At 43.5% G+C, this 27,810-nt stretch overlaps 1 protein-coding gene across 5 annotated transcripts; it reads left to right on the forward strand.

Annotated features, from left to right (window-relative positions):
• On the forward strand, nucleotides 1-27,542 carry TOP3B (DNA topoisomerase III beta). 5 transcript variants are annotated; one of them, XM_077834681.1, is made up of 19 exons: nucleotides 46-119; nucleotides 1,212-1,336; nucleotides 1,515-1,678; nucleotides 2,513-2,644; nucleotides 3,715-3,821; nucleotides 13,531-13,605; nucleotides 14,547-14,743; nucleotides 15,242-15,398; nucleotides 16,565-16,678; nucleotides 18,105-18,195; nucleotides 18,545-18,699; nucleotides 18,964-19,069; nucleotides 19,609-19,755; nucleotides 20,495-20,668; nucleotides 21,612-21,740; nucleotides 22,229-22,378; nucleotides 23,538-23,638; nucleotides 24,236-24,437; nucleotides 27,026-27,542. In XM_077834681.1, exons 3-19 carry the CDS (start codon nucleotides 1,609-1,611, stop codon nucleotides 27,505-27,507), a joined length of 2,589 nt encoding a protein of 862 aa, XP_077690807.1. In that variant the 5' UTR covers nucleotides 46-119; nucleotides 1,212-1,336; nucleotides 1,515-1,608; the 3' UTR covers nucleotides 27,508-27,542. The 5 variants fall into 5 exon arrangements, with proteins under 5 accessions (XP_077690809.1, XP_077690807.1, XP_077690811.1 ...); XM_077834685.1 differs by having other exon boundaries at nucleotides 26,195-27,168; XM_077834683.1 differs by lacking the exon at nucleotides 1,212-1,336 and having other exon boundaries at nucleotides 1-119.
• The last annotated feature ends 268 nt before the right edge of the window (nucleotides 27,543-27,810 follow it).

Genomic DNA, 27,810 nt, shown 5'->3' on the forward strand with positions numbered 1-27,810 from the left:
CTCGATCTCTCTCTCTCTCCGTCTCGGAGGGGGAGGTGTCAGTGCCCCGCGGCTTCCGGCGCCGTGTGACCCGGCGGTGGATGCGGTGTCCATGGCGGCGTACGGCGGCTGTGGGGCCGGTGAGCGTGCCGCTACGGGGGGCGCCTTCTGGGTCAGGGGCTGGCGGGGCGACCCCGGTACCGCCCCGGCGGGACTCGGCCCGTCGAGCGCCGCAGCCGGGACCGGGGTACAGGGACCCTTCGCCTTGTCAGGGTGTCTCCGCGGGAGCGGCCGGGCGCTGCTGGGCCGAGCAGGTTGGGAGCGTACCCCGGGCGGGGGGCTGCCCCCTAGGGGCGGGCCGCGGCAGGGCCCCGCTCCTGCGGTGAGATCGGGCCGGGCCCGGCGCTCCCTGTGCGGCATCCCGGCGGCGGGATCGGGCCCGTGGCGTCCCCGGGGCCCAGGTGACCGCGGCCGTGAGCGCTGGTGTCACCACGGCGGTGCGATAGCCGCCTCCGCTGCCCTCCGGGGACTGCGAGCCTCCCAGTCGCTTTACGATTAAGTGAAATCGGTTTCCTGTGGAATTAGCGTCGTGGAAATCCCGGCGTGGCTCAGGAGGTTCGGACGAGAGGAACCCAGAGCCGGGGGGGTCGGACTGTGGCTTAGATCAGGGGTTCTCAACCTTTTTCTTTCTGAGCCCCTTCCCCCCCTCCCCCCAACATGCTGTACAAACTCCACAGCCCACCTGTGCTACTGGCTTTCTGCATAGAAAAGTCAGGGCCTGCATTTGGGAGGAACAAGCAGTGCAATTGCCTGGGGCCCGATGCCACCGGGGGCCTGCACTAAGCTAAGTTGTTCAGGCCTTGGCTTCTGTCCTGGGTGGCAGGGGTCAGGACCCTGGGCTTCAGCCCCAGGTAGCGGGGCTTCAGCCTTTTGCACCAGGTCCCAGTGAATCTAGCATTGGCCCTGCTTGGTGGACCCCCTGAAACCTGTTTGAGGCTTCCTGAAGGGGCCCTGGACCCCTGGTTGAGACCCACTGGTTTAGATAACATGGGAGAGGAGGATGGGGAATGAGAGAACTACTTAGTTTGTTTTGGACTTGAAAAAACAGTGTTTAAGAAAGCTAGTTCCCATTATGGATCATCCATCCTGGAGAGCTGTATTTGATGGGTGAAAAAAAAAATCACAGAATTTTAAAGTAGGCTTCTGAAAATGGAAATTTCTATTTTCTCCAGTCATTTAAAAGTGTCTGTAGCCCCCAAAGGAGTTCCTGGTTGGAAAACTGGCAGCTTTCATCCTGGAGTGAATTCTTAGTCAAGCTATAAACCTCTCCATGTTAATAGAAATGCTGATACCACTGGTAAGTAACCAGAGGAGTACCTAAAGACAATCCTAGAGTAAAGGAATAGCTATTTGAAAATAATTAGGAACAGAAAAATGTGTATTGTTGGCACATTTTTGTATAGCATTTTTTCCACAAATGATTTCATTTAATTTAGAACTGTTGTGTTTTAGTTTGTTTGTTTGTTTGTTTTTAGATTGAAGGATAACACAGTGAGAACAAACTATAGTTTATGCTAGGCTAAAATCCCATGATTAAGGCCTGAAGCCCTTTGAATTCCTCAACTGAAAATGAAGACCGTGTTTATGGTTGCAGAGAAGCCTTCTCTGGCTCAGTCTATAGCCAAGATCCTCTCAAGAGGTAAGATGGAAAATGTGCTAATCTCTTCAGCCTCTTTTGTTTGTCTTTCTGACAAACAGTATATTTGTACTGTAGGGACTAAATCCATTAGAACATATAAGCGTATGGCTTTGCTTCGAAGTGAAGCAGTTTACTAATCGCTGCACGTTACAAAGACTACTAGACTTCAGGGAAGTTGGGAGCTAAAAAAAACCCTGGACAGCTAACTTGGATGCTGTTGGGCAGCTGTCACCTCCCAATGTTAATCTTGGCTGCCAGCTGCAGACAGCTGATCATGAGGAAGCAGCATGGCACTCAGAATTTAAAAGGTGGTTATAGAGCTCTTCTACATCATTCCATTTTCTCGTAACCTTAGACAACCATAAAATTGAAAAATAAAGTAGCAGCCTCTGTTACAGGAGTCTGCTTTTGTTATTTAATGTAGTATTTTTACTGTACATAGAGGTGTACTGTTGTTGAGAGATGCCAAATAAATAGCAGATCCTTTGCTCTGAGGTTTTTCTGCCTTAAAGGTATGAGCTGGTACAGTACAGATCATATATAGAGAAGAGTGTGTTCATTATACTTATCTTGATCCCCAGGACAAGTTGAGCTATCAGAAGGAATTTTTGAAAGAGGAGAGGAAGGAAGTTTGGGGTATGTTAAACAGAAGGGTGTTAATAAAGGCCCAAAGGGTGGGAGTTGGCAGGAGAGAAACTTCTTTAGAGAGTGGAAAAGGGTTTCAGGGAAATCTGAGTTGAGATACAGAGGGAAGAGTGAATTTCATGATGCAAGAAACAAGATTACTTTCAGTATTTTAGTGCCTGTTAATAATTATTATTTTTATTGTAACAGGAAACATGTCCTCCCATAAAGGGCTGAATGGAGCATGCTCTGTACATGAGTACACTGGATCATTCATAGGGCAGAGTGTCCACTTCAAAATGACATCTGTGTGTGGTCATGTGATGACTCTGGATTTCATAGGTAGTGTCTGTCTGTCGTCTGTTTGAATTTGAGCACTTTTTGCACCAGTGTTGTTGTTGTTTTTTAAATAGCTGCACAGTTAACTCTGACAGTAAAATCCGAGTAAGTGCTGCAGTGAAAATTGGATAAGAGAAAGGAGGGTGAAAGGAAGGATAGCCTTCGGGTTAAGACATGGGACTAGAGTCGGAAGTTCTAGGTTTCATGCCTAACACTGCAACAGACTGTGTGTGATCTAGGGCAAGTCACTTACCTTCTCTGTGCCTCCATTATTTTAATCTGTAAATGGGGAGATGAGAGGCTAATTTTGCTCAAGTTTGTAAAACACACTGAGATTCTTGAATGGAAGGTACTTTATAAACGTAAAATATTATTAAAAGGGCACTGTCTAATGTGTTATGGAATATTCAAGGCATTGTGTAGTGGCTTAAGTACGTGACTGGAAACTAGGAACTCCTTGGTTTCTAATGTTCTCTCTATCACTGACTCGCTCTGTGACATTGGGATTGTCATTTGACAACTGTTTTTTCATCTGTAAAATGAAGATAATACTTAACTACCTCACAGGTGTTATGAGGATTAAATAGTTTGCACAGTGCTTTGAAGATGTACAGCACCATGTTAGTGCTAGAAATTACAATCAACAATGACTATGAGATATGGAAGATGAAACAAGCTAATGGGACCCAACTGACTATATAGGAGAAACAATGAAATTGTCTATGCATAAAGGACTGTTAAATGCTCAAAGTGAGTAAATTGCGGAAATAGAGAAAAATAGCCTTTTTTCTCCTCCCTCTAATCTTTCAGTTATAGCAATGTGTTACAAAACAAATTTCCCTTAGAAATGTGTTATTAGTTGATGTCCCTTTTAAAATATTACTGATCTTAATATAAATCAAAGTTAGAGGTCATTATGGTACCTGGTGGAGGAGTATGAAGGACTGAACTTCCCTAAAGAATGCCATTTCTGAAGACAGCATGCTATGATACACTTTGAAGCCATGTGTTTGTACAATAAATGTTTCATTTAAGGTATTTAGAACACCCGATACTACTCTTTCCCATTTCAGGAAAATATAACAATTGGGACAAAGTGGATCCAGCAGAACTTTTTAGCAAAGCCCCTACAGAAAAGAAAGAAGCTAACCCCAAATTGACTATGGTGAAATTTTTACAGGTACTCTTTATGAGATGTATTTTAAAGTTTGGTTTTTTTTTTTTGTGGGGGGTGGAATTAAATGGTTAGTGTTCTCTCTGACTACAAGCATGACTAAATGTATGCATCTAGGAACAAAGAACATAGGCCTTACATCCACAATGTGAGGAGTTTATCCTGGGAAACGGTGAATCTGAAAAAGATTTGGGGATCGCCGTGCATAATCAGCTCGACATGAGCTCCCATGTAATGCTATGGCCTCAAGGGCAAATGCAATCCTTGCATACATAACCTCTCTACTCCTGCTTGAGATTCCCTTGTTATCTTGCTTCTTTATTTAGCCCTAGTGCAATTGCTGCTGGAATACTGTATCCAGTTGTGGTGTCCACAGTTAAAGAAGGATGTTGCTAAATGGGAGAGGGTTCAGAGGAGAGCTACAAGCCTGATTAAGGGATTAGAAAACGTGTCTTGTAGTGCTAGATTCAGGGAGCTCAATCTATTTAGCTTATCAATGAGAACGTTAAGGGGTGACTTGATTACAGTCTATAAGTACCTGTATGGGGAACAAATATTTAACAATGGGCTCTTCAGTCTAGCAGATAAAGGTATAACATGATCCATTGTCTGGAAGTTGAACCTAGATAAATTCAGACTGGAAATAAGGTGTACATTTTTTAACAGTGAGGGTAATTGGTCATAGGAACAGTTTACCAAAGGTCATGATGGATTCTCCATTGTGACAATTTTTAAATCAAGATTGGAAGTTTTTATAAAAGATATATACTGTAAGAAATAGTTTTGGGAAGTTTTATGGCCTGTGTTATACAGGAGGTCAGACTAGATCAATGGTTTTCAAACTGCAGATCGCGACCCAGTAATGGGTCACAGAATGTAAGGCACTGGGTTATGGCGGCTCTGGTCAGCACTGCCGACCAGGCCATTAAAAGTCCTGTCGGTGATGCTGCCCGGCTAAGGCAGGCTAGTCCCTACCTGTTCTGACACTGCACTGTGCCCCAGAAGCAGCCAGCAACAGGTCTGGCTCCTAGGCAGTGGAGCCACAGGGCTCTGTGCGCTACCCCTGCCCCAAGCACTGGCTCCACACTCCCATTAGCCGGGAGCTGCAGGGGCAGTGTCTGGGGGCGAGAGCTGTGCTGAGCCGCTTGTGCACCTCTGCCTAGGAACCAGACCTGCATAGCGAGGTCCGCAGTGCCAGGACAGTCAGGAAGCCTGCCTTAGCACTCCTGCTGCGCTGCTGATCAGGAGCCGCCCAAGGTAAGCCAGCACCCCAGTCCCACACTCCTGCCCCACCCCTGAGCCCCCCCAAACCCAGAACGCCCTCCTGCACCCCAAACCCCTAATCCACAGCCCAGAGCCCTGACCCGCTCCTGCACCCCAACCACCTGCCCCAACTCCATTGGGTCTTAGGTATCAACAATTCTCTTCAGCTAGAAAAAAAGTTTGAAAACCTCTGGACTAGATGGCCGCAGTGGTCCCTTCTTGCCCTGTAATCTATGAATCCAAGGCCACTGCTGCTAATTCCCATACACTTTTATTCCAGAGACTACCAGTCCCATCTTTCATGTTCCTCCTCATCCTCATTTCTAGAGGGCCATTTGCATAGTTTTCATCCTTTGGCAATGAAAGGTGTTTTTCCCACCGCTAATTATCTTAAAGTTCGGGGGGTTGAGGCTTAAACTGTAAATGTTTTGACTCAGGGTGCTCTTTTTTCTTTAATATTTTTGTTTTCTCCCCTTATTTATTAAATCAATGAAATAGAAACGTGCTAATCCTTACACCCTAGAGTTATTGCTAAAGTCACAGTTTGTCCTCCGTGTCAGCAAAGATTTAATAGCAGAGAGCTTATATGAGGTCTCGTATTACTAAATTTTTTTTCCAAATCTTCTACAGAAGATTTACTAATGCGAAGAATAAAAAATTAAAACAGCATTTTGTGATGCATTACCCTTGTTTTTCTGCTGTTCGCTGCCAGTTAATTAACAAAATTCCATATCTTTGTCTCCTGGCCATTAGTGTGAACTAGTGAGGTTCTACAATGCTTCATTTTAATAGTGGGAACTGAACCTGTCTACCCCCAACCATTTCCTTCTCCTTTTGGATTTTAGAAGGGTACCATGTCCTTTACAACACTGTAACATGTTCTCCAACTCTGTCCCCAGAAAAGCAGGTGGTTTCTCAAAGTCTGAAATATGTTACTACTTGAATTGTAGCCATCTGTAACACTTGGGAGATCACCCAGACCAATAATGGTCTCTTTCACCCCCTGCGTTGTAAATTTGGATGTCTTAATGCTATGCTGTTATGGTTCAGCACTCTGACACCAGTAGCCAGCCTACAAGCATAATCCCACCCTGGCTTCCCACAGCCTAATTACTTTGTGCAGGGTGACCTCAACAATCCCTTCTGATCCTGAGTACCCCCAAATGTCTTCTCGAGTTCTTCACTACCTGACACTTGGACTTTTCCCTGCTGGTTTATCACCCAGAAGGTGTGAAACCTGCTCCCAATTCTCAGTTCACTTTGGCACATATCCTCCACACAATCTGCTTGAGGTAGAAATAAACAAAAAAATTATTTAATAGAAAAATCATAGATTCAAAGATGAAATAATAAGGAAAAGCAAATGCATACAAGTTACACAGAAAATAAACAATCTCCGGCTTTACACTTCTGTACAGTATTGGTTAAATTCCCTTTTCCTAATCCAAGTTACCTGTTTCCTCTGAACAGTTTCCCAGCATGCCCTCTGTCCTAGAGGGGATCCATTGCTTCATAGACAGCACCTCGCTTAGATGCTTCCCTTCAGTTTCTGGATAGCCTTCACTTCAAATGCTTTGTAGTCTTTTTTTCCTTTTTCTCAGACGATGGTAATTCATGGTTATACAGGGGATGTGGTGGGGGGGTGTCTCAGACTGGGGGTTTCTTTTCAGTTTCAAGTTGTTTCAGGGTTTTCCCATTAACTTTAGTGGTCTACTGTTGTCTTTTCCTGGCTGGACAATGCTAGGTGCTTGGAGCCTGTCCTGGGAGGTTCTCTCCCTGTGTGATTGCCTCACCACACTGGTAGGAGGTGGTGCTGTAGTGCACTGTAGTTACAATTACAACTTTCTCCACAAGTTATGTATACAGATTATGGTTATGAATTATATATAGATCTCGTGGTGACCATCAAGTCTAGAACATTACAAGCTTTCGTAAAAGACCTTACTTGACATATTTTTATTCACAATAACATTGTATACAACCAGTTGATTCAGTTGCTTATTCTTTGGGATTCAGACTCCCTGTCTTCCACTTGGGGTGTCTAGACCCTGACTGTCACACCATCTTCGCCACGTCCCATATCTTGGGAGTCGTGCCTTTCACTGTGCTCGAATACCATCTGGGAAGAGGTAGAGGAGTGTGCTCCCAACTCTGGGGCTATGGCTACACTGTAGGGCTTACAACAGCACAGCTGATTCAGATACATCGCTATAGCGCTGCTAGGGCAGATGCTCTAAGCCAGGGGTCTCAAACACGCGGAGCTATTTCCTGCGGCCTGTCGTAGGCACCGACTCCCCCTCTGCTCCTCACCGCCCCGCCCAAGCACGCCACGTCCCCACTCCTCCGCCTACCTCCCAGCGCTTCCCGCCGCCAAACAGCTGTTTGGCGGTGCTTAGGACTTTCCAGGGGGGAGGAGCGGGGATGTGGCGCGCTCAGGGAGGAGGTGGAGAAGAGGTGGGGCTGGGGATTTGGGGAAGGGGTTGGAATAGGGGCAGAGTTGGGGCAGGGACTTTGGGGAAGGGGTTGAAATGGGGGCGGGGAAGAGGTGGGGCAGAGGCGGGGCCTCATGGAAGGGGTGGAGTAGGGGTGGGGCCTGAGGCAGGGGAGGGGGCTTTTGTAACTTTGTTTGAAAAGGTGTCAGTGATGCGACACTCGGGCCAATGTACTAGTCCGCATGGTGATTTGAGTTTGAGATCCCTGTTCTAAGCCAGTGGGAGAAAGCTCTCCAGTGGACTTAACTATTCCAGCCACTGCAAGCAGCAGTAGCTTTGTTGGCAGAAGAAGCTCTGCCACTGACAGCACTGTCCACACTGGTGCTTAGATTGGTGTAACTTAGGTCGCTAAGGGGGGTGGCTTATTCATGCCCTTAAGCAACATAACTTATACTGACATAAGCTGTAGCGTAGCCATAGCCAGGGTATGTCTACACTACAAAATCAGGTCGAATTTATAGAAGTCGAATTTTTAGAAAACTATTTTATACAGTCGGTTGTGTGTGTCCCCACTTAAAACCATTAAGATCATTAAGTCGGCGGAGTACATCCACAGTACCGAGGCTAGCGTCCACTTCCGGAGCGTTGCACTGTGGGTAGTTATCCCACAGTTCCCGCAGTCTCCGCCGCCCATTGGAATTCTGGGTTGAGATCCCAATGCCTGATCGGGCAAAAAACATTGTCGCTGGTGGTTCTGGGTATATATCGTCAGGCCCCCATTTCCTCCCTCCCTCCATGAAAGCAACGGCAGACAATCGTTTCGCGCCTTTTTTCATGGGTTACCCATGCAGATGCCATACCACGACAAGCATGGAGCCTGCCCAGCTCACCGTCGCCGTACGTCTCGTGGGTGCTGGCAGACATGGGACTGCATTGCTACACAGCAGCAGCTCATTGCTTTGTGGCAGCAGACAGTGCAGTACGACTGGTAGCCGTCCTCATCGTCTCCTGGGTGCTCTGGACGGCCTTGGTCAGGTTGGTCGGGGCGCCTGGGCAGACGTGGGTGCTCCTGGCGGACCTCAGTGAGGTCTGTAGGGGGCGCCTGCACATAAATGGGAGTGACTCAGGTCATTCTCTTCAAGTTTTGTCTAATGGAGATTCAGTCCTGCCTGGAATATTGGCAGAGGGATAGCTCTCCCAGCCAGCAGCACCGTCTGCTGCCAGCCTACCCTTCCCTCCCTCCCTCCCTCTGTGAAAGCAACGGGCGACAATCGTTTCACGCCCTTTTCCGTGCGGGCATCATATTGCTGTCAGCATCGTCATCCACCTGCCGCTTCCACTGCCACTCTGCTCTCCTGCTCACGCCATACCACGGCAAGCGTGGAGCCTGCTCAGATCACTGCGGCACTTGTGACAGCTCTAAACACTACGCGCATTATCATGCAGTATATGCAGAACCAGAACTCGCAAAAGCAGGCGAGGAGGCGACTGCAGCATGGTGAGGAGAGTGATGAGGACATGGACACCTCTCAAAGTACAGGTCCCGGCATTTTGGCCATCCTGGTGCAATGGGGCAGGCTCATGCCGTGGAATGCCGATTCTGGGCCCGGGAAACAAGCACAGAGTGGTGGGAGGTAGTGCTGCAGGTCTGGGACAATTCCCAATGGCTGCGAAACTTTTGTATGCATAAAGGAACTTTCATGGAACTTTGTGACTTGCTTTCCCCTGCCCTGAAGCGCAAGAATACCAAGATGAGAGCAGCCCTCACAGTTCACAAGCAAGTGGCGATAGCCCTCTGGAAGCTTGCAACGCCAGACAGCTACCAGTCAGTCAGGAATCAATTTGGAGTGGGCAACTCTACTGTGGGGGCTGCTGTGATGCAAGTAACCAACGCGATCACTAAGCTACTGCTATCAAGGGTAGTGACTCTGGGAAATGTGCAGGTCATAGTGGATGGCTTTGCTGCAATGGGATTCCCTAACTGGTGGGGCGAAAGACGGAACGCATATCCCTATCTTGGGACCGGACCACCAAGGCAGCCAGTACATAAACCGAAAGGGGTGCTTTTCAATGGTGCTGCAAGCACTGGTGGATCACGAGGGACGTTACACCAACATCAACGTGGGATGGCCAGGAAAGGTACATGACGCTTGTATCTTTGGAACTCTGATCTGTGGGAAAGGCTGCTGCAAGGGACTTACTTTCCAGACCAGAAAATAACCGTTGGGGATGTTGAAATGCCTATAGTTATCCTTGGGGACCCTGCCTACCCCTTAATGCCATGGCTCAGGAAGCCGTACACAGGCACCCTGGACAGTAGTCAGGAGCTGTTCAACTATAGGCTGAGCAAGTGCAGAATGGTGGTAGAATGTGCATTTGGATGTTTAAACGCGTGCTGGCGCAGTTTACTGACTTGGTTAGACCTCAGTGAAACCAATATTCCCATTGTTATTACTGCTTGCTGCGCGCTCCACAATATCTGTGAGATACTTTCCTGTAAGCTAAGCACCCCCTCTTCCCCCCCATTTGATCACTGCTTGCAGAGGCAATAAAGTCATTGTTGTTTCAAATTCATGCATTCTTTATTAATTCGTCAAACAAAGGGAGGATAACTGCCAGGGTAGCCTGGGGGGGTGGGGGAGGAGGGAAGCTCCGGAATGGGGTGGGGGAGGACGGAAGGACAAGGCCACACTGCACTTCAAAACTTATTGAATGTCAGCTTTCTGTTGCTTGGGCAGTCCTGTGGGGTGGAGTGGTTGGGTGGCTGGATGCCCCCCCACTGCATTCTTGGGCATCTGGGCAAGGAGGCTATGGAACTTGGGGAGAAGGGTGGTTGGTTACACAGGGGCTGCAGCGGCGGTCTGTGCTCCTGCTGCCTTTCCTGCACCTCAACCATATGCTGGAGAATATCAGTTTGATCGTCCAGTAGCCTCAACATTTCATCCTGCCACCTCCTTCTCTCACTCATCCCTCCTATCCTCTCGCTCGTCCCTCTTGTCCTTGCTTTCATTTTGTGCTTTCCTGGACTCTGACGTTGTCTCCCTCAACGCATTGTGCTGGGCTCTTCCAGCGTGGGAGGCCTGCATGAGCTCAGAGAACATTTCATCATGAGTGCGGTTTTTTTCGGCTTTTAATCTTTGATAGCCTCTGGGACGGAGATGATAGGGGGAGTATTGAAACATTTGCAGCTGTGGGAGGGGGAAAAAGGGAGATTAGTCTTTTAAAAAGAGACACTTTAGAGAACAATGGGTAGACTCTTTCATGGTGAACCAAACTGTTAACATTACATAGCACGTGTGGTTTCTTTACAAGGTTGCATTTTGCCTCTTATATCGAGGGCCTGCTGGTTTGGTGTGAGAGGTCACACACACAGGGCCGGCAGGCAACAGAATTCGGCTTGCAGACAGACATGGTAAGCTAGTCTTTTGGCTTCTTTAACCTTCCTAACGTGTGGGAATGGTTTCAAACAGCAGCACACTCATTTCACATACCAAGCACCCATTGGATTGGCCCTTTAAAATGGGTTGGCCATTGAAAAGGAGGGGCTGCGGTTTTTCGGGTTAACGTGCAGCACAAACCGAACTAACACCCCCCCCATCCACACACACACACGTACACAATTCTCTGGGATGATGGCTTCACCCCTCCCCCCACCACGTGGGTAGCAACGGGGATGATTTCTGTTCAGCCACAGGCAAACAGCCCAGCAGGAACGGCCACCTCTGAAGGTCCCCTCAATAAAATTCCCCTATTTCAGCCAGGTGACCGTGAATGATATCACTCTCCTGAGCATAACACAGAGAGATAAAGAATGGATGTTGCTTGAATGCCAGCAAACACCGGGACCATACATTGCTATGCTTTGTTACGCAATGATTCCAGACTACATGCTGCTGGCCTGCCGCGGTAAAATGTCCTACCATGGAGGATGGATTAAGGCTGCCCTCCCCAGAAACCTTTTGCAAAGGTTTTGGGAGTACATCCAGGAGAGCTTCATTGAGATGTCTCTGGAGGATTTCCGCTCCATCCCCACACACGTTAACAGACTTTTCCAGTAGCTGTACTGGCCGCGAATGCATCCCAAGTCTTCAGGGCAAATTAATCATTAAACACGCTTGCTTTTAAACCGTGTATTATATTTAAAAAGGTACACTCACCAGAGGTCCCTTCTCCACCTTCTAGGTCCAGGAGCCCGCCTTCAGTGGGTTGGGAGGGTACTTAGATCCAGGGTGAGAAACAGTTCCTGGCTGTCAGGGAAAACGGTTTCTCCGCTTGCTTGCTGTTCTTCAACCTCCTCCTCTTCCTCTTCCCCGAAATCCGCATCCCTTTTGCGTGAGAGTCCATTGACGGAGTCCACGCACAGGGCTTGGGTAGTTCTAGGGGCACCCCCTAGAATGGCATGCAGCTCATCATAGAAGTGGCATGTCTGGGGCTCTGACCTAGGGCAGCCATTTGCCTCCCTGGTTCTTTAGTAGGCTTGCCTGAGCTCCTTAAGTTTCATGCGGCACTGCTGCAGGTCCCTGTTATAGCCTCGGTCCTTCATGCCCTTGGAGATTTTTTTTCAAATATTTTGGCATTTCGTCTTTTGGAACGGAGTTCTGATAGCATGGATTCATCTCCCCATACAGCGATCAGATCCAGTACCTCCCATTCGGTCCACGCTGGAGCTCTTTTGTGATTCTGGGACTGCATGGTCACCTGTGCTGATCAGCTCACCATGCTGGCCAAACAGGAAGTGAAATTCAAAAGTTTGTGGGGCTTTTCCTGTCTACCTGGCCGGTGCGTCTGAGTTGAGAGTGCTGTCCAGAGCGGTCACAATGAAGAACTCTGGGATAGCTCCTGGAGGCCAATACCATCGAATTGCGTCCACACTACCCCAAATTCAACCCAGTGAGGTCGATTTCAGCGCTAATCCACTCGTTGGGGAGGAGTACAGAAACCGGTTTTAAGAGCCCTTAAAGAAAAAATGGCTTCGTAGTGTGGACCGGTGCAGGGCTAAACCTATCTAACACTGCTAAATCTAACTTATACTCATAGTGTAGACCAGGGCTCAGTTTTCCTCACTACAGGAGGCAGCTCTTTGTTAATCCACCAGGCCTTCTCTTTTATTGTTAAGTGGCTGTTTGGTTAGTGCTAAATCCTTGCCCCACTGAATTCAGTTCTGCCATTGGAATTTGACCCTTAATGTGTCACTTTTTACAATAGGCACAACAGGCATACAATTCATTCATTTCACAATTCACTTTATTTGTAGCGCACGTAAGCCCTGGAAAGTGAGCTGTTTGTTAAAACTAGTTATGTCCTTTATTTATCACTCCTCACCGATGCAGTCTCCAGAGGGTAGCTGTATTGCTGAATGTGCAGTGTGGGAGGTGGTTCCTTTTACAAAATAATACTTTTTGGAAATCCTATCATAACAATTTGCATGTCTATCCTTCTGAGGATTGAGTGTATTTTCAAATGATGAATTAAGCGTTATGACTTCCTTGTGAGATAAGATAGTAGTATCCCAGTTTTAAAGATGTGGAAACAGGAAGGTTAAAGGACTAGCCCAAGGTTATACATGCTATCTGCGGCAGAGCCAGGAGTAGAATCCAGATGCAATGAAGCTGTTGAGGTGTAGAGTCATTGAGAGATCCCAAATAAATAGTAGTTCTTTGCTCTGAGATTTTTCTAGTTTAAAGGTACGGTACAATCATACACCAGTGTGTGTTCATTATAACTATATTGATTCACAGAACAAGTTGGGGTTTTTTCAGGTGGATTTTTTGAAAAAGGGGAGGGAGGAAGGAAGGAAGGTGGAGAATATGGTCCCAGGTTTCTTGGCTCCCAGTTCCATGCTTTAGCCACTATATTCCTTCCCCTCTATTGCAGCCCTTCCCCCAAATAAAGTCCTTGTTTCATCACTAGTTTGGTATTTGAATTCACAAGAGTAGAAGATAAATATATTAACATTGAAAGAGTTAGGAGCAGAAGGAAGTTGCTTTTCAATTGTTGGAAAGCTTTAATTTCTTTTATAGGTGGAAGGAAGAGGCTGTGACTACATTGTTTTATGGTTGGATTGTGATAAGGAGGGGGAAAACATCTGTTTTGAGGTAAGATTTTCATTACTATTTTATTATAAAACCATAACATATGTAGGTTTTACTATACATTGTGTTACCAGGCATTTTACTAGTTTGTGGATATGTACTAAAGGCTACACAAATGAGACTAGTAGATTTTTAAGGCATGGAATAACTTGGTGAATAACTCATGGATTTTCAACATCTAGGGCACTAGTTGAAAATCATAAATCGGTCTTGTAGCATTTGTTTATCTGTGGTGAAGGTCCTTCTACATCTCACAGCTGGAATAGTTGTTTTATTGTCTTTGTAAAAACTTGACCACCACAGTGCTCTGTTAATTTGGAAGGTAGAAATTTTAGCTTGTAGAGGCCACCTTAAAGTGCACAAGAGAGTTGGATTTGGTACACAATAGGTATAGAATTAAAATTAACAGTTTTTCCACAAAAGGATATAATGTGTCACTTTGTACAGCCTTACTTCTGTACCTATCCTGCAGCTGCGATTAACACTACATTAGTGGATTTTGCTATGTTTTATTTAATAAAATTGTATTCATCTGCAGCTTTATTTAGCCCTGTCATAATGACTGAATTGTCTTTGAGGCCTTAAAAGGTTGGTTCAGATTGAAGCTGGCAAACTTTTGCAGGGTGATACTGTGAACTCTGCCAAACAAAATCCCATGGGTACTTCTTTTTTGCACTTGTCTAGAAATAGTTCTTCACTTTCACTAGCTGCCGGTGTCTAGTAAATAAGTGCTTATGATGTGCTTATTCCTTAACGTGTTTCTAATGTATATATGAGCAATACTGCTCTTGCCAGCGTGTTAATGGAAAAGCATGAAATCTCATTGGTGGGAAGAAAGTGGTAAGATTTTGGCTATTATTCTGTCTAATCTTTGTTAGAGAGATGCACAGACACAAAAACTCTTGCCTCCTATGATTGTTAACACATGCTTCTATTTCCATTAGGTTCTTGATGCTGTTCTTCCTGTTATGAATAAACCTCGTGGCACTGAAAAGACAGTTTACAGAGCAAAGTTCAGTTCCATTACCGACACAGACATCTGCAATGCTATGAACTCCCTGGGAGAACCCAATCGAAATGAGGCTTTGTCAGTGGATGCCCGCCAGGAGCTGGATCTGAGAATTGGCTGCGCATTTACAAGGTAACAGAGGATTGTTCTTGTGCTGATCGTTGTTTACCTAGTTTATACATATAATTTTTTTTAATTAAAACCGTAACCCTAATTTTATTTTTAATTTTAACTTTTTTGTGAAATTTGTTCTTTCCATTTTTATGAAAGAGAGCCACTGATTGTCCATTGCAGTTCTGATATATATGTTCTCTAGCTAAGGAGTCTTCCTGAACCAGGCTCTAAAAATGTTGTATACCCTGACTTCTATCTCAGTCTCCCTTCCCAGTCTCTTCAAGAGGTAGCAGGATCCTATGTGGAAGGATTATTTATTTATTTATTTATTTATTTATTTATTTATTACATTGACTATTAAAGATTTTGGTCACTCTTGAAAAAATATTCTAAGCTCTGTGTGTCGTTACATTGATATGTATCCATGTAAGTTTATGAAAATTTACCCTTTGAAGGGAATAGAATTTATTAACATGCAAAAAATTTTAAACAATTTTGTCAATATTTTTTCCTTAGGTTTCAGACTAAATATTTTCAGGGGAAATATGGCAATTTAGACAGCTCACTCATCTCCTTTGGGCCATGTCAGACCCCGACACTTGGATTCTGTGTAGAAAGACATGATAAAATCCAGTCTTTCAAACCTGAAACTTATTGGGTGCTGCAAGCCAAGGTAACTTTTTATGCCATTCATAGTTGTCTGTTTTGTTTGTATATGTGAAATTTAGTGCACTTTTTATCAGTAAAATTCATTTTTATTTTTGTCTCTATGTATTAACTTATATATTTGTGACAGCTCTCTAGAATTCAGATTACACTGTAAATTATAGGCAAAGAACTGATGGATTTTTATTAATTTTATATGCATGTGATCACTCTTCATGGCACAGATTCAAAGATGTCAGCTTTAAATTAAAGTGATTATATGCACAGTTTATCAGCCTCCTTGAATCCTAGCAGTCTAATCTTAGATTCAGCCAGAATGATTACTCAAAATGGGTTGCTTCAGGTAAGTAAGCCCCTGCACTGGTTTTCTAGCTGTAGTCAATACATGATTTAATTAGCCTGCCAAACACACAGTGCTGAGCCTGGGAGCTTTGAAGCAAGTGTAACACATGGTATACTAATTGCCAGGTGAGTCCTCTGAATACTTTGGTAGCGCACACCAGTTTCGCTAGCCTTGCTGGTGCTGAAGCTCTGAGAACTAACCAAAAAGTTGTGTTTGTGTGTACATTGACTTCTTTAAAAAGTAGTAGCAGGATTATAAAAAGCTAATAGACTGCTATATCTTAAATGAAAAGATGAAAGCTAATGTGTCAGTTCTTGTTTCCTTGTTTCCAGTCCTGCATGATCTGCTTCTCCTGAATGTCAACATCAAATGTTGATTTCTGTTCTCCGAGAGCCTAAGTTTATCAGCTTCCTTACTGGGATGGTGCAGGTTGATACTTATTTTTATGATCAGGATTTTAAACCTGAATTGTATTAGTCATCTCTGTCTAAGATAATTACAAATGGAATAGTTATCTATATTTACAAACTATTTTGATTTATCTGCTGCCTATCCCATGTAATTTAAAACACCCACAATCACTAAGGAACTTTAAATCTGTTGTTCAATATTTCAGTTATTTGACTACTCTGCAAGAACGATGAAACTTATTAACCAGACCCTGAAACTCCAGCTAGGCCATCTACAACCCTGGCCCTAAGAATCCACATTTTTCTCAGAAGTCCGTGCAAAAGGAGGCTTTAGACTGTGCCTGGAAGTTGTTAATGCTTGAGTGTGTCAGCTGTACTTGAATACAAAACATTTAGATTTTTATTTTTTTTTCCCTGTAGGTGAACCATGAAAAAGAAAGCTCTCTCACTTTGGAGTGGGATAGAGTTAGGGTGTTCGATCGGGAGATTGCTCAAATGTTCCTAAACATAACCAAGATGGCAAGAGAAGCAAAGGTAAGAACAGTAGTAAGTACAAGTAAAGCCATATATCATATGGCTTAAGTACTAAGTTTTATATATATAGATAGCTATATAGTACTTTTAATTCTAAAATAGAAAAGGTATTCAATAAAATGTCGTTTTTGTCTTGGTTTTAGCTCCATTTAGTGTGCATGCAGAATGAAAGGTAGAAGAGTTATGATTGTGGGTCACGTCATTTTAATGTTACAGGCATGTAGTCTTCTTAGTGGAAGGCCCTTTCCAATGGCACCTAGCACAGTGGGGTCCTCATCCATGGACGGGACACCTAGGCGCTCGATAATACAAATAATAATGTTGACTTTGGGAGTTGGCATCACTCATGGTGGAAGGCAGCTTCCCTTAGAGAAGAAGTCTGTATTACTAAACCTGAGAAGTACTGCTTTGTCCTTGCTGAATAGATTTATTTCCCAAGAGCTGCTTTATAAATCAGAATTGAATTACTTATATGACAAAATTCCTGTAGTGAAACGCTTGGTCGTGTGTAAGGTTAGGGCTTCTGTTTTGGGGGGTTTGTTTTTAGCAATTTTTAAATTTTACATAGTTGTCCAAAAATAGGGGTTTTCCAGGCTTTCTGTTTGTATATACTGTAAAGAGTAGTGTCTTTGTAAATCTTTCCTAGTATGCTTTAACAGAGTACTGTTTCAAACGGCACTACGTTAAAGCACCCGGGAACCTTTCATGTGCACCAGCAGAGCCTACACGAACCAATCAATGCATTTAAGAAATCACATCCCAGTAGTTCACATTACTGCGTAGACAAGCCCTTAGATACAAGTAATAATTTCTGGTATTTTTCGGAAAAATACCTGGAGGTTTTTGGTTAGGTTTTTTTTGTTTTTTTAGTATAGTGGGTTTTTATTGGTAAAACCTAAAACCAGAAGTCATACATACATAGTATGGTACGGTCTGTATAGCCAATTAACTGCCAATTCCATTCTATACAGTACTAGTTTGACGGTATATTTGGATTTATGTGCTTAAACCCAGTAAGGTGTTCCGAGAATGTAGATGAAGCCTTTAAAAATGTGGATTATAGTTAGAACTGATACTATACTTGGATTAAGGAGTGAATCATCAGCTGATTGAAGTGACATGCAGCTGAGGGAGTGGGTGGTAAAGATGTCAGTAAGATACCTCTCTCCATCCCCTAACCTTGGGGCTAAACTAGCCTCTAGCACAAAGACACCTTAGGGCCAGGTTTTCAACCTTTACTAAAACTTCCACCAATCAAAGTTCCTTGAAATAAGAAATATTTTGGGACTTGGGGGACACAGAGCATAAAACAAAATAGATACTACAAGCCTGTGTAGTGCTCTTAGACGAACTATGAAACTCATGCTAGTGTCATGAAATAAACATGATCAGAACTTACTGGGGAAATGCTGTTCTGTTTTTTAAGGTAGAATCTGTGAGTAAGAAGGAGAAAGCAAAGCAGAGACCATTGGCGCTGAACACAGTAGAAATGTTACGAGTTGCCAGCGCTGCTTTGGGTATGTAGATAATGTGGAGATATAAACGTTTCAGTTTTAAAACTGTTCTCAAGAGAAAACGTGTTGGGTTCTGACTTGTCTCATGAAATAAAGGAAGCACATTTAGAACACATTGTTAGCAATGCAGGCAAGTGATTGCTAGCTACAATGTAATATAAGATCATTGTGTTATAATTTTAGAGAATTTGTCAGCAGTGAAGTGTAGGGTAAAGTAGCAGATTCTGGTCATGAAATGCTTTTGTAGAAAATACACACATCATAGTAGTGCATTTAAGACCTGTCATGGGGAAATGTTTGCTATGGCAGAGATTAATCTTCTGCATAGCTCTGATTATTTTTTTTCTTCCAGGAATGGGTCCACAACATACTATGCAAATAGCAGAACGACTTTATACTCAGGGTTATATTAGCTACCCTCGAACAGAAACAACCCACTATCCAGAAAACTTTGACTTGAAAGAACCTTTGAGACAGCAGACTAATAACCCTTACTGGGCAGAAACAGTAAGTGTATGAAGCAAAATTTGAAATGCTTTACAAGTTCTTTCTTGGCCAGTAGTCTAGGGAAAACAGTATCAAGAAATCCATGCTCTCAAATAGCACAAGCATCTCTTAATGGTCTGTAGACCTCAGTAGTCAGTATACAAATTTGTAACTGTATTTTCTGTGGTTTGTGATCTTATGGATTTGATCTGAAAAGCACATTAGTCTGTAGAGACTGGATGTGTTATCAGCTTGTTTCTGCTTTCTCCTTTTCATTTTGTGTAGGTAAAGGCATTGCTGTCAGAAGGTGTTAATCGTCCAAGGAAAGGCCATGATGCAGGAGACCATCCTCCAATTACTCCAATGAGAGCTGCAACAGAAGCAGAACTAGGTACACACAACTCTTACTATAAAAAAAACAGCCGTTTGCAAGAAGATTGGGTACCTGAGGTCTTGGAGCTGGCTTGGAAACCCCAGCTGGTATTTTCAGAAAAAACTGAGTCACTGACCCTTTTCTGGTATATAAACAAAAAAAAAAGTAAAGTTAGTGACTGCACCGGAACTCCTGAAAAGCTGAAATAGAAGTATGAGGAACAGTAGATTAATTTACAGAAAAATACATTATATTAATGTTGAAAATTGACTTAAACTCATAATGGCAAGCAAGTTCAGAGCTAAAGATGAAAGACCATTCTTGTGCCTGTATATTGCAGTACCTTTAAGATCAGTAGGCAATCCATGTACGTTGTAATACCAAAGCTCGACAGAGTGGATTTAAAAGAGAAAATAGGTGAACTTTTAGATTTTTGTTTTACTTTAAGTGCCAGTTTTTCCTGTAAAGTTTTTATAGCAAACTTTTTTTTAAACAAGTATTCTATAGTTCAACATAAGTTGGTTTTATGTGAGTAACAAGGTGTTGTATGTCTTCAGGTGGTGATGGATGGCGATTGTATGAATATATCACTAGACATTTCATTGCCACTGTCTGCGCTGATTGCAAATATCTCCAAACCACCATTTCTTTTATTATTGGCCCTGAACATTTTACCTGTGTAGGAAAGATGGTTATTTCACCAGGTAAGGAAAACATGGGAAAAACTGTTTGGTTAGTTATGACTTTCTTCTCCCTCTACCCCCAAATAAAAATTTGAAGAGAAATTAAAATAAAAGCAAGGGCTTTGAGAGTGGGGGAATTTTTAAAGCATTTTTTTGCAATATTAAAAAAAACAGCCACCACCAACTCTTGCTCTCATCCCCACACTTGGATTTCCCAGTGTGACCCATTTTAGGATTTCTGTTCCAGTTGTGCCCACAACATGCTAAAAAGCGCTGCCCCTGCATGCAGGAGGAGACTTGATCTGTTTCAGATTGTATGCTCTTCAGTCTTTTATTTATATTTGCTAAGGCAAACTTATTGTTGGTACTAAAAGGAAATAATTTAAGGCTTTGTGCTAATTTTGCCTAATCACACTTGGTATTTTAAAAAACCCTTCTTGCTCCTTTGAAGTTCGATCTCATGCCATTCTATTTCTAGCCAAGGAGGGCTAACTTTTGGGGCCTGCCAACAGCATTCCAGAATCAGCACAGAGGGGTTGATGTTGGGTGGTGGAAGCAACTCCTTCTAGAGGTTCATTGTGTTATTTCCTTAATGCTTCCGGCCTCGTCTTAGTCTGGTATCCGTGATCTTCTGTGTGGCAGTGCAAACTGCCATTAAGTCAGCTTCTCAGCCTTGACTTGTGTAGTACAGCTCCAGTTAGAATTAGAAAGAATTAGGAAGTTGTGGAATGGTTCAGTTTCCATTTATTTTTATTTACAGGGTTCACTGAGATTATGCCCTGGCAAAGCATCCCGTTGGAGGAGAGCCTCCCCAACTGTGAGAAGGGAGATGTTTTCCCAGTCAGTGAAGTAAAACTGCTGGAGAAACAAACCAATCCTCCTGATTACCTGACTGAAGCAGAACTCATCACTCTGATGGAGAAACATGGCATTGGTAGGAATGTGTCTCCTTTACATGATGTTGTAATACTCCTCCCAGAGGGCAAGGAGTTGCTCTTCTGAAGTTTCTCTGTCAGAAATGGCCTATTAGTGTTCCTGTAAATATGTTCAATGATGGCTTATGTTTCCTCTCAAATCACAAAGTCCTTGGCATCTTTTAGGTGGCCTTCAAGAATTTGTCCGCACGTTTCTCTCTCCTTCTCTCCTATCCTCCTCTCATTTCATGTCTACTACTCTTATGTCCAAAGAGCACCAAACAATATTCCTTGTATAACCCCATCAGTGTTACTCCTCAATTAACCACAGATTGTATGTGCTCGCTCCATCCAGGGACTGACTTCCTGCCTTTACAGCATGCTTTGTACATGTTGGCTCTGGTATCTTAATGTAGCATGTACATTTCAGCATTATAATATTTACTTTTTTATCTAAACTGTTTCCTAAGTACAGTGAACTGCACACTGCTGAAAAGGCCTAGTTATCCTCCTTATTCTAGTGGAGTTTCATTCATTGTGTGTGTGTGTGTGTGTGTGTGTGTGTATATATATATATGTATATATATATATATATATATATATATATATATATATATATAATGCTGACAACATAGAATGAGAGAGCTGTTGCCATAATAGCAGTCTCCCTGGAAGCAGCAGAAGAGTTAAAAACAAAGTACGTGTTGCAGATTTCTTGTAACTGAAAAGTCTTTCCTGTAGATTTGAAAAGAACATATGAATTTTTAAGCAAAAAGGGAAGAAGTAGCTGAGAAATGGAGAATGATGTGGAAAAGTGGGGAGAACTGGATGTTAGCCTTTGCCTAAGGCATGAGAGAGAGTTAGTGTCTGACTTACAAACCAGGAAAGGGGAAGAGAGAATAGAATATTGCATGTAAAGTTGTAATTTGTGTTCAAGAAGGATGTTGTGTTTGTGTGTGACAGGAACTGATGCAAGTATCCCAGTTCACATTAACAATATCTGCCAGCGGAACTATGTCACAGTGGAGAGTGGTCGCAGATTAAAACCTACAAACCTTGGCATTGTTCTGGTTCATGGTTACTACAAAATAGGTCAGTTGCTGCTGTTTTATTTTCTGTCATTTTCTTCTCATTTAACTATGTTCCTGGCCAACTCTGGACACCGCAGGATTTTAAGGATCATTCACTACCCCGGACTGTAGAGCTCATTCTTGTTGCAGAAGTATAGGATTTAGGCTGTGCACAGTTTGTCTCCCCCCCCCCCATCACATGTTGAGCTGCAGTGATATCTGGAGACAGCCTCTTTTTCACCCCCCTGGGGAAGAGGGAAAAGCACAGTGACTGCATCTCTAGGGACAGGAGGATTTATAGAGAAGAAATCAGGTAGCAGACTTTAAAAAGCTACTGCAAACCCCTAGCATTACCCCTAAAAACTTGTCCTTTTTTCAGTTTGCTTTCTTTGCTCATTTGAGAGCTCTTTGTGGATGGTCAGTTTCACTGCCCCCGCTCCCACCCTGTTGTCTGCCAATCTCCTTTCTTGTTTACTAGCTGCTTCCCCATTGTCTTTCTGACTTTGTTAGATGCCGAGCTGGTGCTTCCTACAATCCGCAGTGCAGTAGAGAAGCAACTCAACTTGATAGCTCAAGGGAAAGCAAACTATCAGCAGGTTCTGGAGCACACCCTTGATATCTTCAAAAGGAAGTTTCACTACTTTGTTGATTCTATTGCAGGTAAGGCTCCTTCACACCTGAAGTTCTCCAAAATCTGGCTAATTGTTGGTAAGGAGTTGAGAGAATCCATAATTCTTCAGGAGGCCTTTCAAGGGACTAGGTACACAGAGAACTTGAATGAACATCTGTTAACAGGGCACTCATTCTGGAGTGCCTCTGAGTGTCAGGGTGTAGTGTCACCAAGTCCAAATGAACCCCTTCCAGGGTATTAGAGTCCAATAAACAAACAGTCTGTCTGCCCTTGCCTAAGGTCTTCAGCCCCAGCTCCGGGCCCTTTAAATGCAGCCCTTTGTTCAGGCTCCCAAACAAGTTCCAGACGTTTCTTGAGATTTATGCCACTTTACCTGTGGCTGGTTGGGAACCCAGGACCACCCACTGCTCTGGGTTCCAACCCAAGAACCCTATAAACAACAGCCATGTACTTCTCAATTCTGTTATTTGCTGCTTCTTTCCTGGGCCCTTTAGCTTCACCTTTTATCTCAGGGTTAAGGTTCTAAGTCCCCTTTCTCCCTGCAAACCCAGCTTTGCAAAATGCACCCAGAAAACAAACTGTGGCTATTCCTTACATTCATTTGGCTGGAGAGGAGTAACCTGCCTTGCCCCTCTGGTCCTATTCCTAGCCAGAAACTGAACTGCTAAGGTCAGACAAGCTCCTTTTTATCTGGGCCAGCAGGGTCCTGATTGGCTGTTACTAGCCCTTCAAGCCTCCAAGGTCTCTGTGGTTTCCAAAATAGCCTCTTTGGAGAAGCCTCTGTAGACAAACTTGCTTCTTGGGGTGGGGTATAGTTGGACAGCGGGGCCCCCAGCTGGGAGCTGCTAAGACTGAATGCACCCCATCACAACAGCATACACAAAGTCGCACTTGAAATCTGTAACCTGGTTGCATGGTGGTAGGTATTAAGAAGCAAAACACTAAAACTGGCTGAAATATATTGTGTCTTATGCATGCTTATTACAGCTCTTTTAGAAAGCTTTTATAGTACATATATTTGTTTTGCAAACAGAGTGCACAGATATAACATGTTTATCACTAAATATTTTGTCTGCTTCTGGCCCAGCAGACTCTTCTCTCAGATTTTATGTGCAGAGAGATGGGTGACTTTCACTATGAAAAAGGTAGCAGTAGGGTTCCAAAACCTATGCAATTTCTTTTCTGCAGGTATGGATGAATTGATGGAAGTGTCTTTTTCACCATTAGCTGCCACAGGCAAACCTCTTTCTCGCTGTGGCAAATGCCATCGTTTTATGAAGTACATCCAGGTAAGGTAACCTAGAGATTGTGTTTGTACTTCAAAAGTTACTTGCTGAAGATCAATGGTTAAAAATATCTTTTGCCTTAATACATTTGGGTTCATCTGTATCTTGTCTCAGATGCCTCCCTGTAAAACGTAATAGAGCTTCTCAAAAGGCCCACAGGGGGTTCTCCCCATGGAGCAGGCCAGGTGGCAATAACAGTTGCGTTACTGGAGGTTTTGAACCTTACAAAGTGGATCAGAGCTGTAGCTTATTTGCAGGTTTCAGAGTAGCAGCCGTGTTCGTCTGTATTCGCAAAAAGAAAAGGAGTACTAGTGGCACCTTAGAGACTAACCAATTTATTTGAGCATAAGCTTTCGTGAGCTACAGCTCACTTAATGGGGCGCGGGAAATGTGGCGTACAGAAGACTCCCTCCCCGGTGCCGCTCTCGGGGGCCCAAGTCCTTCTGATCAAGGCACAGCCTGTGGACAGTGTGAGGCCAGTAGCGGTCCCCGGAGCTGTAGCTCACCAAAGCTTATGCTCAAATAAATTGGTTAGTCTCTAAGGTGCCACTAGTACTCCTTTTCTTGTAGCTTATTTGGAGATTCTTATTCTATTTCCAGGCCAAGCCAAGCCGTCTGCACTGTTCTCACTGTGATGAAACATACAGCCTTCCCCAGAATGGCACCATCAAACTCTACAAAGAGCTGCGTTGCCCCCTGGATGACTTTGAGCTGGTGCTGTGGTCTTCCGGATCCAGAGGAAAGAGCTACCCACTATGTCCATACTGTTACAACCATCCACCCTTCAGGGACATGAAAAAAGGTAGAGCTTCCATTGAGATATGGAATGATCAACCACATTGTAACAATTCTAAAATCAATTATTTGTTTGGTCTTTTGTGGGGCATTTTTAGTAGATTCCCAGTCAGTGGTACGAACGTTAAAATTCTGTTCAGCTAAATAACTTCAAATTGTAAGTGTCTAGAACTGTTGCCTCCCAAAGGCTCCATATCAAATATGCAGAGTTTAGAACTGAAAAAGTGGTTTTTCTAACCAAATTCCTAAAAACAAGCTGGGGCCTTCTCTCTGCCCCTTCACCACCACTAACAAAGGTTCTGCAATTGGATCTTAGTTCAGTTAATGAGGAATGAGGAATAGTAGAAACCAGTTTGTTCTTCCACAACTTTATTGGCTCTTCTGTGCTAAAAGGAATTCTTCAAAATTGTTCATCAGTGAGGTAAATGGCTATGACTTAAAGATAAACAGGAACAGATCTGTTGAGTAGGAAGGTACTATTTTTTTCAGTCACGTTTCTGGCTGTTCCTGAATTTAAGAATCTAACAGGATTTCCTTGATAAATCCCTGTCTACAGGGATTGATTTTAACATCTGAACTAATCTTGAAACTTGCTGTGAATTTCCTTTAGGCTGAGAGAAGGTACTTGCTAGAGCTGGTAAAGCTGAGTTAAAGGCAGGGAAAATCGGGAATTAACTAATTTTAAAATTCTTTTTATTCACTAGTTTTTTAAAATTTGTTCATTATTAGCTCAACTCTAATGTTAAAAAAAAAAAGTTATTTTTGACCATTTTACTTTGAAAAATTTCACCAAGTTCGTCTGCGTTGGCAAAATATTTGTCAAAGTTCCCCAAAACGAATAATTTATTTGAAAAATATCATATTTAGCAGTCTCATATTTGTCCAGTTATATTAAAAACAGAGCATTTTTCTAACACCCGTAATGTGGAGTGGGATGTTTTTTAATGTGAAAATTCCTTTACTGTCGTTTGCAGGAATGTATTATTTTTCAGTTTATAAAGTGGGTACTCTGAGAATTGGATGGACAACTACAGCTGCTTTTATAAATCAAAATAAATTAGAAAGCAGCCTCTCTGCACATGCAGGGTATCCTTCATAACACTCAATATATGCAATGCATCTTATTGAGCATTCCGATTAGGATAACTTTCAAACTAATAGGCTAAGTTTCATTGATCTCATTGTGGCCTACGTGGAGCTGCTGTGTAATAATTTTATGAATTCTGTGTGTGACCTGATCAGTGAGATAATCACTGTGTAGTTTTATTGGGTTACTGGGCCGTCCCATAGGAATGTATTGGTCTAGCTTAATAGGAGACTATTGTAAAAGCAGGCAAGAAGGAAACAAAATGGCTGTAGATAAAAGATCCTCTGGAGAGGAAGGGAGTTGTCAATGAGCTGTCCCTGGAGAACACAGACTGACAGTTCTGGAGGATTGTTTGAAACAACTGGGGCCTTCCCTGGCTTCAAGGGAATGGTAAATTTAAGGGAAAGACAGGCGTGTTTAGATTTGGTCAGCATCTTAATATCTTTTTCTTTGAAATGCTTTGGTTCTAAATAAACCATGCTTTTCTTTGAGAGGACCCTCTGGTCACTAGATACCATTATTTATAGCTCCTGGACAAAAGGGATCTGCAGGTACTGAATCTGAGTCAGTCTTGCAGAGGTAATCATGGTTAGCACACAAGAGACTGCAGCCCAGGGACAGGTCTGAGAGGGCGGGAATTGTGTGATGATTTTTTTTTTTTTTTTTTTTTAACACAGGCAAAGTGGTGGTTCAAAGCCTGATACCTGAAAGAGGAGTGCACTCAAGGAGAGACAAGAAGGGGTTGGAGGTGTACTTAGCCTGGGTGCTGAGATGAGACTGACTTCTAGCTAAAACGCCAGTTTTTTATTATCACAATTCTTGTTCGTATTAAGGTAGCACTTAGAGGCCTCGGTTGTGGATCAGGGCTCCATTGTGCTACGGTAATACAACACACACACAATAAAAGGTGGTTCCCTGCTCCAAACCGCTTAGTCTCCATGTGAGACAACAAGTGGACATCATAAATCTGTTTTCAGTGGGACATAGTGTATTTTCATTCTAAATTTCTCCATTACTCTTCATTGTACAGTGACACTGAGAACTCTTCAGAGCAATCACGGCGGCAGTGCAGAGCAAGAGCTTTGCATGTCCTACTTCAGCTCCACCTTAGATATGATTCACTGATACTGTAAGCTCCACTCTTGACTTCCATGGAGTAGTTCCACAGCAAACATCAGAATAGTAATGGGTTGATCGGAATGGGGTCTTACCTATTTAAGTCTTGGACCCAATTTTATATCACTGGGTGATTATTTTTTATTAAGCTGCGGGGGGAAGAGTGTCTTACTCCAGAACTAGTGAATTCTCCTTGTTTCCACAGCTAGACTTCTGGGCTGAGAAGACTGAGTTAAGCCTGAGACTCCATTCTTAACCCACTGTATTGTGCGTAGGACTGTCAGGGTATATAGAGTACATTTAGCTCTGTTTAAATCCTACATCACATTTCCTGCAAAATGCAAAAATAGAACACACAGTTTCTGATGATGTGGTTTTACTCTCTTCCCTAGGGATGGGCTGCAACGAGTGTACTCACCCAACATGCCAGCACTCGCTTAGCATGCTTGGAATCGGGCAGTGTGTGGAATGCGAGAATGGGGTTCTGGTGCTAGATCCCACGTCAGGTCCCAAGTGGAAGATGGCCTGCAACAAATGCAATGTGATCGTGCATTTCTTTGAGAATGCCCACAAGGTGCGAGTGTCGCCAGAGACCTGCGAGTCATGTGATGCGGCCCTTGTGGATGTGGATTTTAATAAAGCTAAGTCTCCCCTCCCTGGTGACGAGACACAGCATTCAGGCTGTGTCTTCTGTGACCCTGTGTTCCAGGACCTGGTGGAGCTCAAGCACGCAGCCACGAGGCACCCTATGCACCGTGGAGGACAGGGGAAAAGGCAGGGTCGAGGAAGAGGAAAGGGCAGGAGACCTGGAGGGAGACCCAACCCAAAGAGACCCAAGGACAAAATGGCAGCTCTGGCTGCATACTTTGTATAATGCTCACACAACATCTATTAAAAATTAAACCTTGTATAAAATGTTGTTGTTTTCTTCTCAGTGCATTTTAAAAACATCACTGATCATTTACATTTTGTCTTTTTTAGAAAAGTAAAACAGTTTGGATCTTTGTACAACCTTAATTGTTGTTCACACAAATGCAAATGCTAAAAAATGCCCCTAGGTGACCAGTCCTGACCAACTACATGCTTCTGAATCCTTTAAAATTTGAACTGGAGTTCATTTATCTGGGTACAGTGCATGGAGGGGAAGGAGGAAAATACAGGAAACTTACCAATAAGA

This window comes from Eretmochelys imbricata, chromosome 15 (assembly GCF_965152235.1).
Source record: "Eretmochelys imbricata isolate rEreImb1 chromosome 15, rEreImb1.hap1, whole genome shotgun sequence".
NCBI lineage: Eukaryota > Metazoa > Chordata > Testudines > Cheloniidae > Eretmochelys > Eretmochelys imbricata.

Bases quoted from the DNA above. Each gene is read 5' to 3' on its own strand.
- TOP3B (XM_077834683.1), top strand. From the start codon at position 1,609: ATGAAGACCGTGTTTATGGTTGCAGAGAAGCCTTCTCTGGCTCAGTCT. The intron at 13,606-14,546 runs GTAAGATTTTCA...TATTTCCATTAG, and splicing joins GGGAAAACATCTGTTTTGAG to GTTCTTGATGCTGTTCTTCC. The intron at 21,741-22,228 runs GTCAGTTGCTGC...TGACTTTGTTAG, and splicing joins TCATGGTTACTACAAAATAG to ATGCCGAGCTGGTGCTTCCT.